This window comes from Fulmarus glacialis, unplaced genomic scaffold (assembly GCF_000690835.1).
Source record: "Fulmarus glacialis isolate BGI_N327 unplaced genomic scaffold, ASM69083v1 scaffold133, whole genome shotgun sequence".
In the NCBI taxonomy this organism is placed as follows: Eukaryota; Metazoa; Chordata; class Aves; order Procellariiformes; family Procellariidae; genus Fulmarus; species Fulmarus glacialis.
In genome coordinates this window covers 13,219-25,030 of record NW_009203341.1, presented here as the reverse complement: position 1 = coordinate 25,030, position 11,812 = coordinate 13,219, and the positions used below count along the sequence as shown (strand labels likewise).

Genomic DNA, 11,812 nt, shown 5'->3' with positions numbered 1-11,812 from the left:
GGTGCGGGCTCCTCCGGGCAGGGCCGGACTCCGGCCTTTCGCCTCTCCGGCGGAGCGAACCGCGCTTTGCGGTGCCGGGCGGAGCGCCGCGGAACCGCTCGGAAAAAAAACTTCACTTGAGGTTGTAATAACGGGCTTGCCTCCCTCTTTGCTCCCGCTCTCGGGGGTGCTGACTTCTGCAGCGGAGCGTTAGCAGATGCGCCGGCTGCCAGCCTGCCTTCCCACCTCGTCTCCTTCCACCCCTCAAGTGTCCTTCTCGTCGCCGAGCACTAATCTCCGTTTACGCTGTAGCGTTATGTGATTCACATCTGAAAATTGCCTCCCCCCTACTAAGTCTGGAAGGACAGAAGCGCAGCCATCTCGCCCAGCTCTTGCAGTAGGCTGCATCACACGCCGTGTGTTAGTTCCTTCCCACAGCGGGCAGCTCTCGTTTCCCGCTATTGCCACATCATCAGCCCTTCTGACATCCATTGAAAAGACAGTAAATTAGAGGTCTAAGAGAATGTGCTAGCGCAGTTGCTTGTGAAGAGTGCCTATAACTTACCTGTACCCTGTTCAGATACGAAGGTTTTCATTTTAAAAAATGGTTATTTGTAGACTTACAAGTTTAAAACTTCAGCAAATAAAATCACTGTAGTTAGTCTTAGGTTAAGTATTGCATGTGATTGAGCAAAAGTCTTTGAGTGTACCTTCTAAAGACACTTGAGAGGAGGGGTTGTATTTGCTTTTTCTAGCTCTGACTGACAATCCTAAAGTCCTTGGATATACTTGTCCTGCTCAAGGATTCTTATTCCCCGTGAAAGTTTTTAAATATTCATTTTAAATGTGTATTCATAGCAATTAGGCCTTTTTCGGGCTTGTGTAAATCAATCATCCATTAATTTCTACTCTTTTTCATTTTTGGAAAATGTTATGTTTATTAAAAGAAAAACCTGTAGTTTTGTGTATATGTTTTAAAAGTTCTCAGCCTAGCCTGCATGTGCTCTAAACTGCAAACAGACAGTACTTTGTCCTGTGGCCAATATTTGTATTAATCATATCTGCCTAGTGTTTGAATGTATGAGACTTGGCTCCATAAAACCAAAGAGGCAATGAACTATCAGATTGCACTTGTCTTGGAGTCTTGTTCAAGTGCTAAAATAATAACTTTTTAACTACCTGTGAAAGTGTAGTGTTCTTATACTGGCAGATGAAAAAGGATATGCTAATTGTTTATTAAACTTACTAGAAGAAACAGTACTTACTAAATTAATGTCCTGGCAATAGCAGTATCTTTTTATTTTCACATTTGTAAAACAAAATTAAACTATTTTCATATGTTCAAAGATTAAACAACAGCTTTTAATGCCAGTTGGTTGCCTTCTGCGAATTTAAGCATTGCTGTGTGAATGCTGAGCTTTTTGTCATCTAGCTGTAAACTTTTTGGTTTTGAACTTGCTGGCACATAAGTGAGTAGTTCAGAAAGTTATTAGAGAAGGAAGAAGGCTGAAAGATCAACACAGACAATCATTTGAATGTCAGGTTTTTGCAACTGAGACTTCAAAACACTGTATTTGACAGATTTTTAAGAAGTTCTTCAAACATTAGTTTGACAATTGTACTACAATGTTAGTTTTCTGTTGATTAACTAGACATTAAAAAGGCTTTGTTGTATTTGCATTTTGTTTTGGTAGGTTCAGGTTTATTAGTTGCAGCTCAAGATGCTACAGAAGATGAGGAAGCTGTGGAAGATACTGTAGTTGAGGATGAAGATGATGAAGCTGAAGTTGAAGAAGATGAGCCAACAGACTTGGTAATTGTACATGAAAGTTACTTCATAAGTATGAATTAGACCAAAAGTGCGTGAAGCTGGATAGTTAGATATATTTAAATATGAGTTTAGTAACATTGCTATTTCCAAGTAGCTGTTTCCCGTTCTCCAGTTAGACTTGTGTTCAATTTGGAGTTTCAGAAGGACTTATTTTTCTTCCTGAATTACCAGTTGAAAAACCACATGGGCACAGCCTGATTTCTGACTACCGAAACTGCCGTTCACAAAGAAGAACACCAAGTGAGAGAACCAGATTCTCATAGGAGCCCCCTTATAGTTCTTTTCCAGCTTAAGCTGCATCTCAGTAAACTGAGAAGGACGTTGGGATATAGGACTACTTCATTCTGGCTTCTTTGGTATTGATTTTCAAGGGGCAACAGAATCTTGGTTCTTAGTTAAGCTCAGTGTTAATTCTGAAAACCTTGTTTTGCAGCCTGTTTTCACTTACTACGTTCCTAGTCTCTGACACTTGTTGCAGGGTATGCCTGTTATACTAGTGGCTATATTGCTGTTCAGGGTCACTTGCTTCAGCTTGACAAAGTGAAATATTTTATGTAGTTAGGTGATCTGCTTATAGCAGTAGAGTATTAGGCTTGCTAGACACTTAGTGTACTTAAATTGGTACAAAAATTTCTCAAATTTCTGGTGTAAAATAAGAAAGTTTAGGACATTATTAGCAGGAGAAGACGTGCATAATAAAAATGGACACCTGGTAAACTGTTCTTGATTCTGTTAGATTTCTACTGACGTTGGTAAGTTGGTGAGCTTATGGTTGACTAGCTTTGCTAAGTGGTAGAAGGTATGCTAGGTATTCAGTACTGAGAGAATATTATTAAATAATCTTTTGGATGTAGTTTTCTTTTAATAAATAGTCTATGACTCGGGTACAAAACATTACATATCTTAGGCAGTTTCTTTTATTTGTCACAGAAATAGAAGATACAGTTTTGCATAGCATCTTGAAATCAAGATGCTAGGTGCTCAACTCTGGTTCATGGCTTCCCTAGATCGTGGTACATGTATGACTGATCCAGTAGGCTATCCACTGCTTCAAGTGGTTGTTTAAGCAGTGAAATCAAATGATCTAACTAACTTGCAACAGTTAGTTCAGACAGTTCAAAATGGGGTCAGCCTTGTTTTCATTTGGTGGGGGATGTGGTGATCCCATGATCACCATGTGGAAAACAAGCCCTTAATGCTTGCATTTGCCCAATTAAAGTGAATCATCACAAAAGTGAGCTTGAACAAGTGAATCCACGAACTTATTTAGCTCCAACAGTCTAACCATTTCCAGGCATAGATAACACTTAACTAATTAAAACGGAATAGAAAGCTTCTATAAACACTCCCTCTGTAGTAAAAGTAACTCTCATCTGCCTTATGGTTGCCTGTAATTTTGGAAATGCTTGTTTTCTAAATAGAAATAGCTTAGATGTGAACACTTAGCATTCCTTCTACCCCCAAGCAGAGACCTTACTGTTGCTTTCTGATTATAAAACTTTCAATACAGGTAAATGTAGTTCAGATTAGTCACTGTGTCAAATATAACAAGTAGAAGGATAAATGCTGAAAATGATGCTAATCAAATCTAGAGGGAGAACAGGCTATGTGCTAATCCTGCAACAGAAGGAATTGATACTAATGCTTGTTGTTGTGTGCTTTGACACATGGGATTCTCGTGAAACAAGCATGGTCTTTGCTTCACTGTTCATTATAGGATTTTTCAAAAAAGTCTCTTGTCTTAGACAGAAGAAAAAGAGGAAGAAGACTTGTCAGGAGAACCTAAAGCCTCACCTAGTGCTGATACAACCATCTTATTTGTGAAAGGTGAAGGTAAGAGTCCTGTGCTAATACACGATCTTCTTTATTTTTGTTTAGACTATATAAATGTGTGCATAAAACAGTGAAGCTCTAAAAAAAAACCAGAATCTGTTCTAGACACTCTTTAGAAATGGGCTAGATGTGGTGTATGAAGTCTCTAATGGTTGAATATTTTTTGTGTTTTAGACTTTCCAGCGAACAACATCGTAAAATTTCTGGTGGGCTTCACCAATAAGGGTACAGAGGATTTCATTGTCGAGTCTCTCGATGCTTCTTTCCGGTATCCTCAAGACTACCAGTTTTATATCCAGAACTTCACAGCTCTCCCTCTGAATACAGTAGTTCCACCACAGAGACAAGCCACGTTTGAGTACTCTTTCATCCCTGCTGAGCCTATGGGTGGTCGTCCTTTCGGACTAGTTATCAATCTCAACTACAGAGATGTAAATGTAAGTCTGATGTTGTGATTCATTGTAATCTTCTAGTTGATGTGGAAATGTCGGGAAGGAACTGCTTAGTCAAGTTACTACCTCTTCAGAAAGTGAATACCTTTGTGGTTTTTAAGCAAATCAGTAGATACATAAGCACAGTAAGTGACTGTCTACATGTTTCACAATAGCCCCCCATAAACACTTAGTTCTGTATATGTTAAACTTAAAGTTATGTCAGCAGTGGAAGCTAGAATGCCTTAGAACTATGTAGCAGGCTGTACTGATTGAAAAAAACCAAAAACAAACAAACCCCCAAAAAACGAAAGCTTTCTTTCACTGTGCTTTTCAGATTGGGCTTCGCTAACAAACTTAACTATCAACCTGAATCCCATCTGCAAACTTGACTTTGAGCAATAAATGTCCAGTAGTTGCAATCTGGGGGAAGGCTATCCAAAAGCATAAATGGGCATTAAAATAGGAGATTCTTTTCTCTTTTAGTGCAGGTCAAAGTTTAACAGGCTTTTGTATGTTGAGTCAAACTTGCACTGCTCATAAACTTAATCAAGTCTCATGCAGGAGTTACTACGCTAGAGTTTTTCCAAGAACATGGAAAAAGATAAAACATTTGTGTATGTGTTCAAGAAATGAATTTAAAATGTTATGTGGAAACTTTGTTATAGGGCAATGTGTTTCAAGATGCTGTCTTCAATCAAACTGTTACAATTATTGAAAAAGAAGATGGGCTGGATGGAGAAACGTAAGGAGGCTGGAGATTCAAGTTTAGTTGGTATATTGGTAGAACAGGTTATTGATGGTGCCAATGAGAATAGTTCTTGTATCCTCTTATTGAATGTTAGGTCTGCTGGTTTTGCTGATCCTGTAGCAGGCATTTGACTTGTACAATGTTGATAGACTGAAAATACGAACTTTTTCCCCAAATTAAGATCTGTACTAATACTAGGGATCTTCAGGATTGGTACTGCGTCAGTGAGCAGTTTACACATCTGCTTTGGCTTGGAGGGCTTAAGCCTGGAGTAGGACCTGATGTTACACAGCTACGGAACAGTTCAAAGCTGTTAAGCTTTTGTTATGCTACTGTGCTTTTTCCTAAGAGTTAAAGGTGCAGAGGGCCCATAGTATTGGGCTGTGGGTCTTACTGTGAAGACTGGAATAACTTGCTTCTGGAGCATTCCAGTATAATCCAAGATTACATAAACTGAAAGATGTATTTGGAGGAACTTGCACTCATTCTTTGTTGCACTAACCCCTATCTGTAGCAGGTCTCCTTTAGGAGTGGTTTTTTTTGCAGTCTTAAAGACTTCAGTACATCTGACACACTTTGTGTTGCAAGCATATGCTGTGCTGATAAGCTTTTAAATATTCTAACACTAGAGTGGAATTTTAAGAGAACCTGTGAGTTTAAAAAAAAAAATCTTCAGAAATACTTGTAGACAATGCTGAATATTTGAATTCGCCACAGGTAGAAATTGCCTGCTGAGCAAGCTTCCTTTTAAAAAAGATCAAACCAAAAGAAATAGCTGTTGCATTAATTCATATTTCTCAAACAGAATAGCATCAATGAAAGAACAATTGGTCACGTGAAAATGTGTGATAATCTGATAAAGGAGCTCTCAAAAGAATTCAAATTATTAGAAGCAGTTTGAGTTAATACCCTGTGAATAGATAATTACCCTAAAACAGGGATGTTCAATTAAGTCTCTTCTGTAGTTTAACTCCCTAATTTCCTTTGTCATAAATCTGAGTTAAGATGTTCAACTTGGAATAGATTCTTTACCTGAAAACTCCTGCCTGCTCCCCGAATTAATTTTAGAAATAATTTTAGATATAGTTTTTGTTCACCTCTTGCTAAGTATCAACAGGTATTTCAGGTAGAATTCTTCAAAACAAACTACACAGATTTAAAAAATTGTTTGCATAGGTAGAATTCTAACTGTGGCACACAGAGCAAGATAAGTAAGGCCTTTCAAAGCTCTGTTGCCAATAAATTAGTATCCTAGCAGTACTTGCTTTGCAGTAGCATACTAAATGCATATAAAAGATTTTTAAGGGGTTGTAAGTGGCTAAAGCTGTCAAAACATAAATATTATCTGTGACCCAGTGTCTTGAAACATGATACTGCAAAAGAGTTCTTGTAGTTACTAAATATCAATAATTATTTATGATAGTTTCCCAGTTTATATGGCATTTTTCAGATGTTCTGTTGTTCAGAATTAAACTTAGGATTACAGGTTCTGAAATCAAAGTCAGAATAATTATTTAACATTTGTTAGCATTTCAGTTTCAGAGTCGTTTCTTTTTTTTTTCCCCCACCCACCCCCTACAAAAGTTCTTAGGAAAGATCATGTGGGCATGTGGCTGAGTTTCTATGCCTCTTTGTAAACGCTCTTAAATGCTTAAGATTTTTAGTTAATAGTCTCTTAAACTGTTTTTTAAAGGATCTTCATGTACATGTTCCTTGCTGGACTCGGCCTACTTGTCATTGTTGGCCTTCATCAGTTACTAGAATCTAGGAAGGTAGGTAGTGTATTTTGTCTATGTACGTGTTAATACAAGACCTTACTGATATGAAAAGAAAGCAATTCAGTAATTGCTTCTGGCATACGATGGTACAGATAGAACTTCAGAAGATTTACTTTTAGAACTAAGACCTTGGAGATTACTGGGAAAACCAGAGTTTTTAAAAAATGTTCGTAATTGGAGACATCTAGATTGCTTACCTGATGCTCTTTGGGTCTGCTCTTTGGCACCACACCGAAATGGTTGAATTGGAAGCTTTGATACCTTCCAGTCACTGGATGTGTGCAGATACAGATGCAATACTTACTGGGTAGACTTTCTTCATTTCTATTTCTACCTATTAGTTTAATCTAGGTCAAACTTTGGGGAAAACAACTGTCTGGTCCTTTATTTAGTTCTTATCAATGCTTTACCATAATGTTGATTTGGGCCTTCTGGATTCCATTTATAATGCTGTAACAGCTAAGGGTTTGTCCCTGTAAGTGGTCTGGCAAGTGAAAGCCATTGAAAGCTTAAGTCTCATCTGCATGCAATGCATAGGTTATGTCTTTCTGCGATCTGGCTTACGATACTTTTGAAGTAGTTTCCCTTGGGAAGAAGTATGGAATGATTACTGTGCTTTGAAATCTATTTTGCAAGGTGACATATGAGAATATTGTGCTAATCTGAGAAAGTATAATGAAACCGATCATGACAAAGTTTGATTAATCATCAGCCATTTTTCTTAACAGGTATAATGAACTTGCCCAGGCGTGCATGAAATCTCCATATCTTTGAGTAGAATAAGTGTTACGAGGCATTAGAAGTGATAATGCCAAGCTTAGGTGAATAAATTGCTAATGGTAAAGATAGTTAAAGCTAAGCTACAAAGACATCTTCATACATTGACTAGCCTTAAGTTTGTGTCTTAGTGATATAATTGCAATTCATTAAATATAGCATTATTAGTTATTTCTAATACTTGTGCTATCAAAACTTTGTGGAAAGGAAAATCTTATTTCTTTCTTGAATTTTCAGAGAAAACGACCAGTACAGAAAGTAGAGATGGGAACATCAAATCAGAATGATGTTGATATGAGCTGGATTCCCCAAGAAACTTTAAATCAAATAAGTAAGTAGTCTGCCTTCCACAAACTAGAGTGTAACAAACTTACTTAATCAATTGGTTGTAACTGAAAAAGTAGCTGATACTAATTTCTCAGAACAGTGTATATGTCTTCTAGGGAATAAAAAAATTGTCTAAAGCACTGTGCTTAATTATTAGACTATTACATTAGCAGCCTATTCTTGTATAGAACAAACTTCACTGGTTGATACAATAATGACTATTGGTGACTTTTACAATTTGCTCTGTAGACTCTTTTTCAACAGTATAAAATCTCTACCCAAAACCTGGATTACAAAGGAGGTTTAAATAAGAGAAAATATCTATCATCTCAAAGTTTCTGTAAGTTGTTTGGAAGTTTGCCTATAGACCAAAGTCTTAAATACACATTAGAAGTGTGTATTAAGTAAAGCCACATTAAGACTTGGTATTAACTTCTTGCACAATTCCAAAATGACTGAGTTCTACTTGATACCTGAAATACCAACGCTAAACCCAATATCTGATTTCTTTAGACCATTTGTGTGTTTGTGGATATTTCTAACTTCTCTTGCTGTTTCTTGTTTTGCTTTCCCATGGCTTCAGTGCAGAGTAGAAGAGGTGAGGCAAACTCTGGTGATCGAAAGAGTGGAAATGCTTAATGTGTTGTCCATGTGATAATTACGCATGGATAGAAGTACAGCTTCCTGCATGCAGTGATTGGTGATGTAGCATGAGCAGTAAAAGATTACAGAACAGATGCATGCAACCACACAAACATATTTTATATACATATAAATTTGTTTTCCTATATTATAAATCTGTATATATGTATTATTTCTGGTTATATTGTAGTAACATAGTTTTGGTAGAATATTGCTGAAGTACTATTGCCCCCTCTAACAGTTCCCAGAACCCTTTATCTAAAATGCAGATGTGTATCTTGCCTTCCCCGCTACCTTGGTGTAGTGTCAAGCTGATGTTACACGAGGGAGGTGGAGGACTGATCATGACCAATGGCTGAGCACATCTTGTTTCAGTGAGAAACAAACCTCAGCCTTGGGTATAATAGTTTAATAGTCAGGTTTATCTTCCTGGGTCTTCCGTATCCCAGGTGAACTCCTCTCACCAGTAGCATTGGCTGGTGTGAGGTGAGATGGCCTCACTTAAAACAAGGTGCATCCTAGACAAGAGGAGTGCTTTGAAAACCCTTTGCAAGAACTACCTTTACTTGAAAAAGGCTCCTGTTTTGATGAAATAAGCATATTCTGAGCTTTATTCAGTGTAGAAGGGCTAGAGGCCTTAGCTCCGATATGAAGTTGTACCAGGAGTTGATGACTTCACTTTTTTGATTCCTTTACCCTTTTTAACTGTACTTCTATTGCATAGGTATAAGGATTGGTGTTTTACTTCTGAAAATGTAAGCTTTCTTGTACACTGTCTTCTGTGAGACACAAGAATGATAGTACAAAATCTAGACACAGGAATTTGAAAAGCCTCAATATAGCAAGAAAGACTGAAGCCCTAAATGCTATTTTTTTCCAAAGAGCAAGGTCTTTAAATGAGTTCAAATCCTGGCAATGATAGAGTCCTGTCCCCCATTCCTTTCTTAAGCTAAATAGGTATTCATATCTTAATACCTAAAGTCTAGGAAAAACTGATGTTTAAGTTGTTCTTAATTGTGGTTTTCTTTAGCTCCAGGTTAGTTTTAATTAGAAATCTACACTAGAATCCTTTGAAATATTTGGCCTTCAGTATCCTCAGAGGTTCTTGACTATTTTATTGTTGAAAGACACTTCATACTGTACTGATTGGCTTGTAATGGCATGATGGCCACTCCTTTTGTTTGCACATACTCTAAACAGTGAAATTATTGGAGATGGTTCTGTTTAAGAAAACGTGCATTTTTAAGTCAACAGATACGCTTAGCAATCACTTTAGCACTTCATACAAAGTATTGTAGCTTCTTTACAATATTACAAGGATTGAAATTCTACCTACATGAGGATCATCACTGTAAAGGACAATTATAGGCCTGTCATAAAGTCTTAAATGTAGCATGATGCTTCTGGCATCATACAGTGATCATACAGCTAAAGCTGGGTGGCTTCCCCCTATCGGATATCTGATTACAAAGTGACATCTTCATAGTCAGATGTGGATGCTTCCTGGAAAAGTGTGTTTTTTCACAACTCATAGACTTATCATCTGCTGTTAATCTATATGAATGTAGAAATATTTCATGCAAGACAAAGCTGTCTAAAGGAGGGTCAATCACATATTCTTCAGGCAGGTCAATTCAAACCAGTAATGATCAAAATAAGTCATTAACTTTCTACAAGTGTGGTTATTGAGCATGTAACTTTTCTAAACAGCAGAGCATGCAGTTTCATCAGGAGATGGTGTGGGGTTTGGTTTTTGGGGGTGGTTTTTGCATTTTAGCAACTGGCAAATTAAACAACCCTCACCCTGGAGTTGCATGTTACAGAAGGTAACAAAGAATGTTCCTATTCTATATAGGATGCTAGTAGTTAAAAAGCCTTAAGTTGTTTGAACTGGCTTCTCTGTGGTGATGCATTGCACTAGAAGGGCAGTTTGGCTTGTGTTTGGGGGGGGAGAAAAATACATGGTCATACAACATGTAATCTAAAGTAGCTCTAGCAATTGATGCAACTATCTTTTTTTTTTTTTAATCTAGATAAAGCTTCACCGAGGAGGTTGCCCTACAAGAGGGCACAGAAGAGATCAGTGGGCTCTGATGAGTAAATGTTAACTAGCACAACAGTTGAACCTTTACTAATCCTGCCTGTTTGGGTTTTTTGGATTGGAGTAGTGCAGAGAATCCATATCACCATAAGGAAAATACTGCTAAGCATTTGGACTGAACAGATTAACTGAATGGTGTTAATATTACTGAAAATGCACTTCTCTTTTTTTTTGTCAGTTGTGGGGGGTGGGGGGGAGGTAGCCATTAAGATTTGTGCCTGCGTGTGTAAGCAGTTGGTCCTAACAGAACCATGTTACCTGAAATGTGCCTTTAGAGTTCTTTGTAATGCTGGCTTGTCATCTGTACACTGTCTTTGAAGGATTTTTCTCCTCCCCCTAACCTGAATGTCTAGTGACTTAATCTGTCTTGATTGTATCATGTCTGTATCAGAATCTGTATGCATTTTTCTTTTTCAGTAAGTAACTTCATTCTCTATGGTGTGCACACACTGAAGTTTGTGTGTGTGGTCCTATTTCAGTGGCAAGGCATTGATCATCTAGATTTCTGCATAGTTTGCATTCTAAAGGCACAATTTGGTATAGCTGCTCATAGTAGTAGATACTTTGCTGCTGTTTGATCTGGGCATGCAGTGACCTAAAAATCTGAATTTACCTGCATAGGTGTTAGGAAGACTCTAACACAGCAGCAGAACTTGTGAAGCATGGAATTTGTGTGCTGAATTGGTATTACTACATAATTTTTTTTAATACCCAACTTGTTAAATGGTTAGTTATTGAGTTGTGCCAGCAGCTTAGGTTTTCTGATTATAATGGTAGCTCTGCAGTGTTTACTCAAGAAATTATTGAATAAGCCAGAAAAACTTTTCAGTAAGTTCTTGGTTCTCTCACAAAAACTAGAATGTCATATGTATCAAAATGTGGACTTTTTCTTAAAGTTTTACGTGGGGCAAGGACGTTGCATTTACTGTACACACTTGAAACTGAATTTGAAAAACTCTTGGCTTCAAATAATCTTTTTAAATGGCAAATTATTTAATTCACCCTTTGCAGTTTTTAAATCTCAAACTTCTTTCCACTGGTCAGTACATGGGTCTGAATTTTTTTATCACCTTGTCTTTCCTATGAGTAACACAGATGCATATCCATTATTAACTACATGTTAGTTCAGTACTAAAGCAGAAAAGCTATATGCAATCAAAATGGGTTTTTCTTTTGTGGCAGGCACAGCTTACATGATTACCAGGTACTGAGGTATTGATCCACATCCATTGCATTCAGGAATTTAACTGACAGTAAAAAGAGCGGATAATGCAGAGTGTCAGTTTGTTGCCATTCAGGCACTTGAATAAGGTTTGAATTGTTGCATCTCAACTGCATCTCTTACTGTGTCTGAAGGTTATC

The 11,812-nt window shown here is 37.4% G+C and overlaps 1 protein-coding gene across 1 annotated transcript; it reads left to right on the top strand.

Moving 5' to 3' along the window:
- Positions 1-1,631: 1,631 nt before the first annotated feature.
- On the top strand, positions 1,632-11,439 carry SSR1 (signal sequence receptor, alpha; the record flags this gene model as incomplete). Its single annotated transcript, XM_009574583.1, has 8 exons — positions 1,632-1,792; positions 3,556-3,643; positions 3,818-4,080; positions 4,743-4,819; positions 6,519-6,597; positions 7,618-7,711; positions 8,291-8,305; positions 10,383-11,439. Coding segments are annotated over 8 exons (845 nt in total), but the record flags the coding sequence as incomplete, so codon positions are not given.
- Positions 11,440-11,812: the final 373 nt, after the last annotated feature.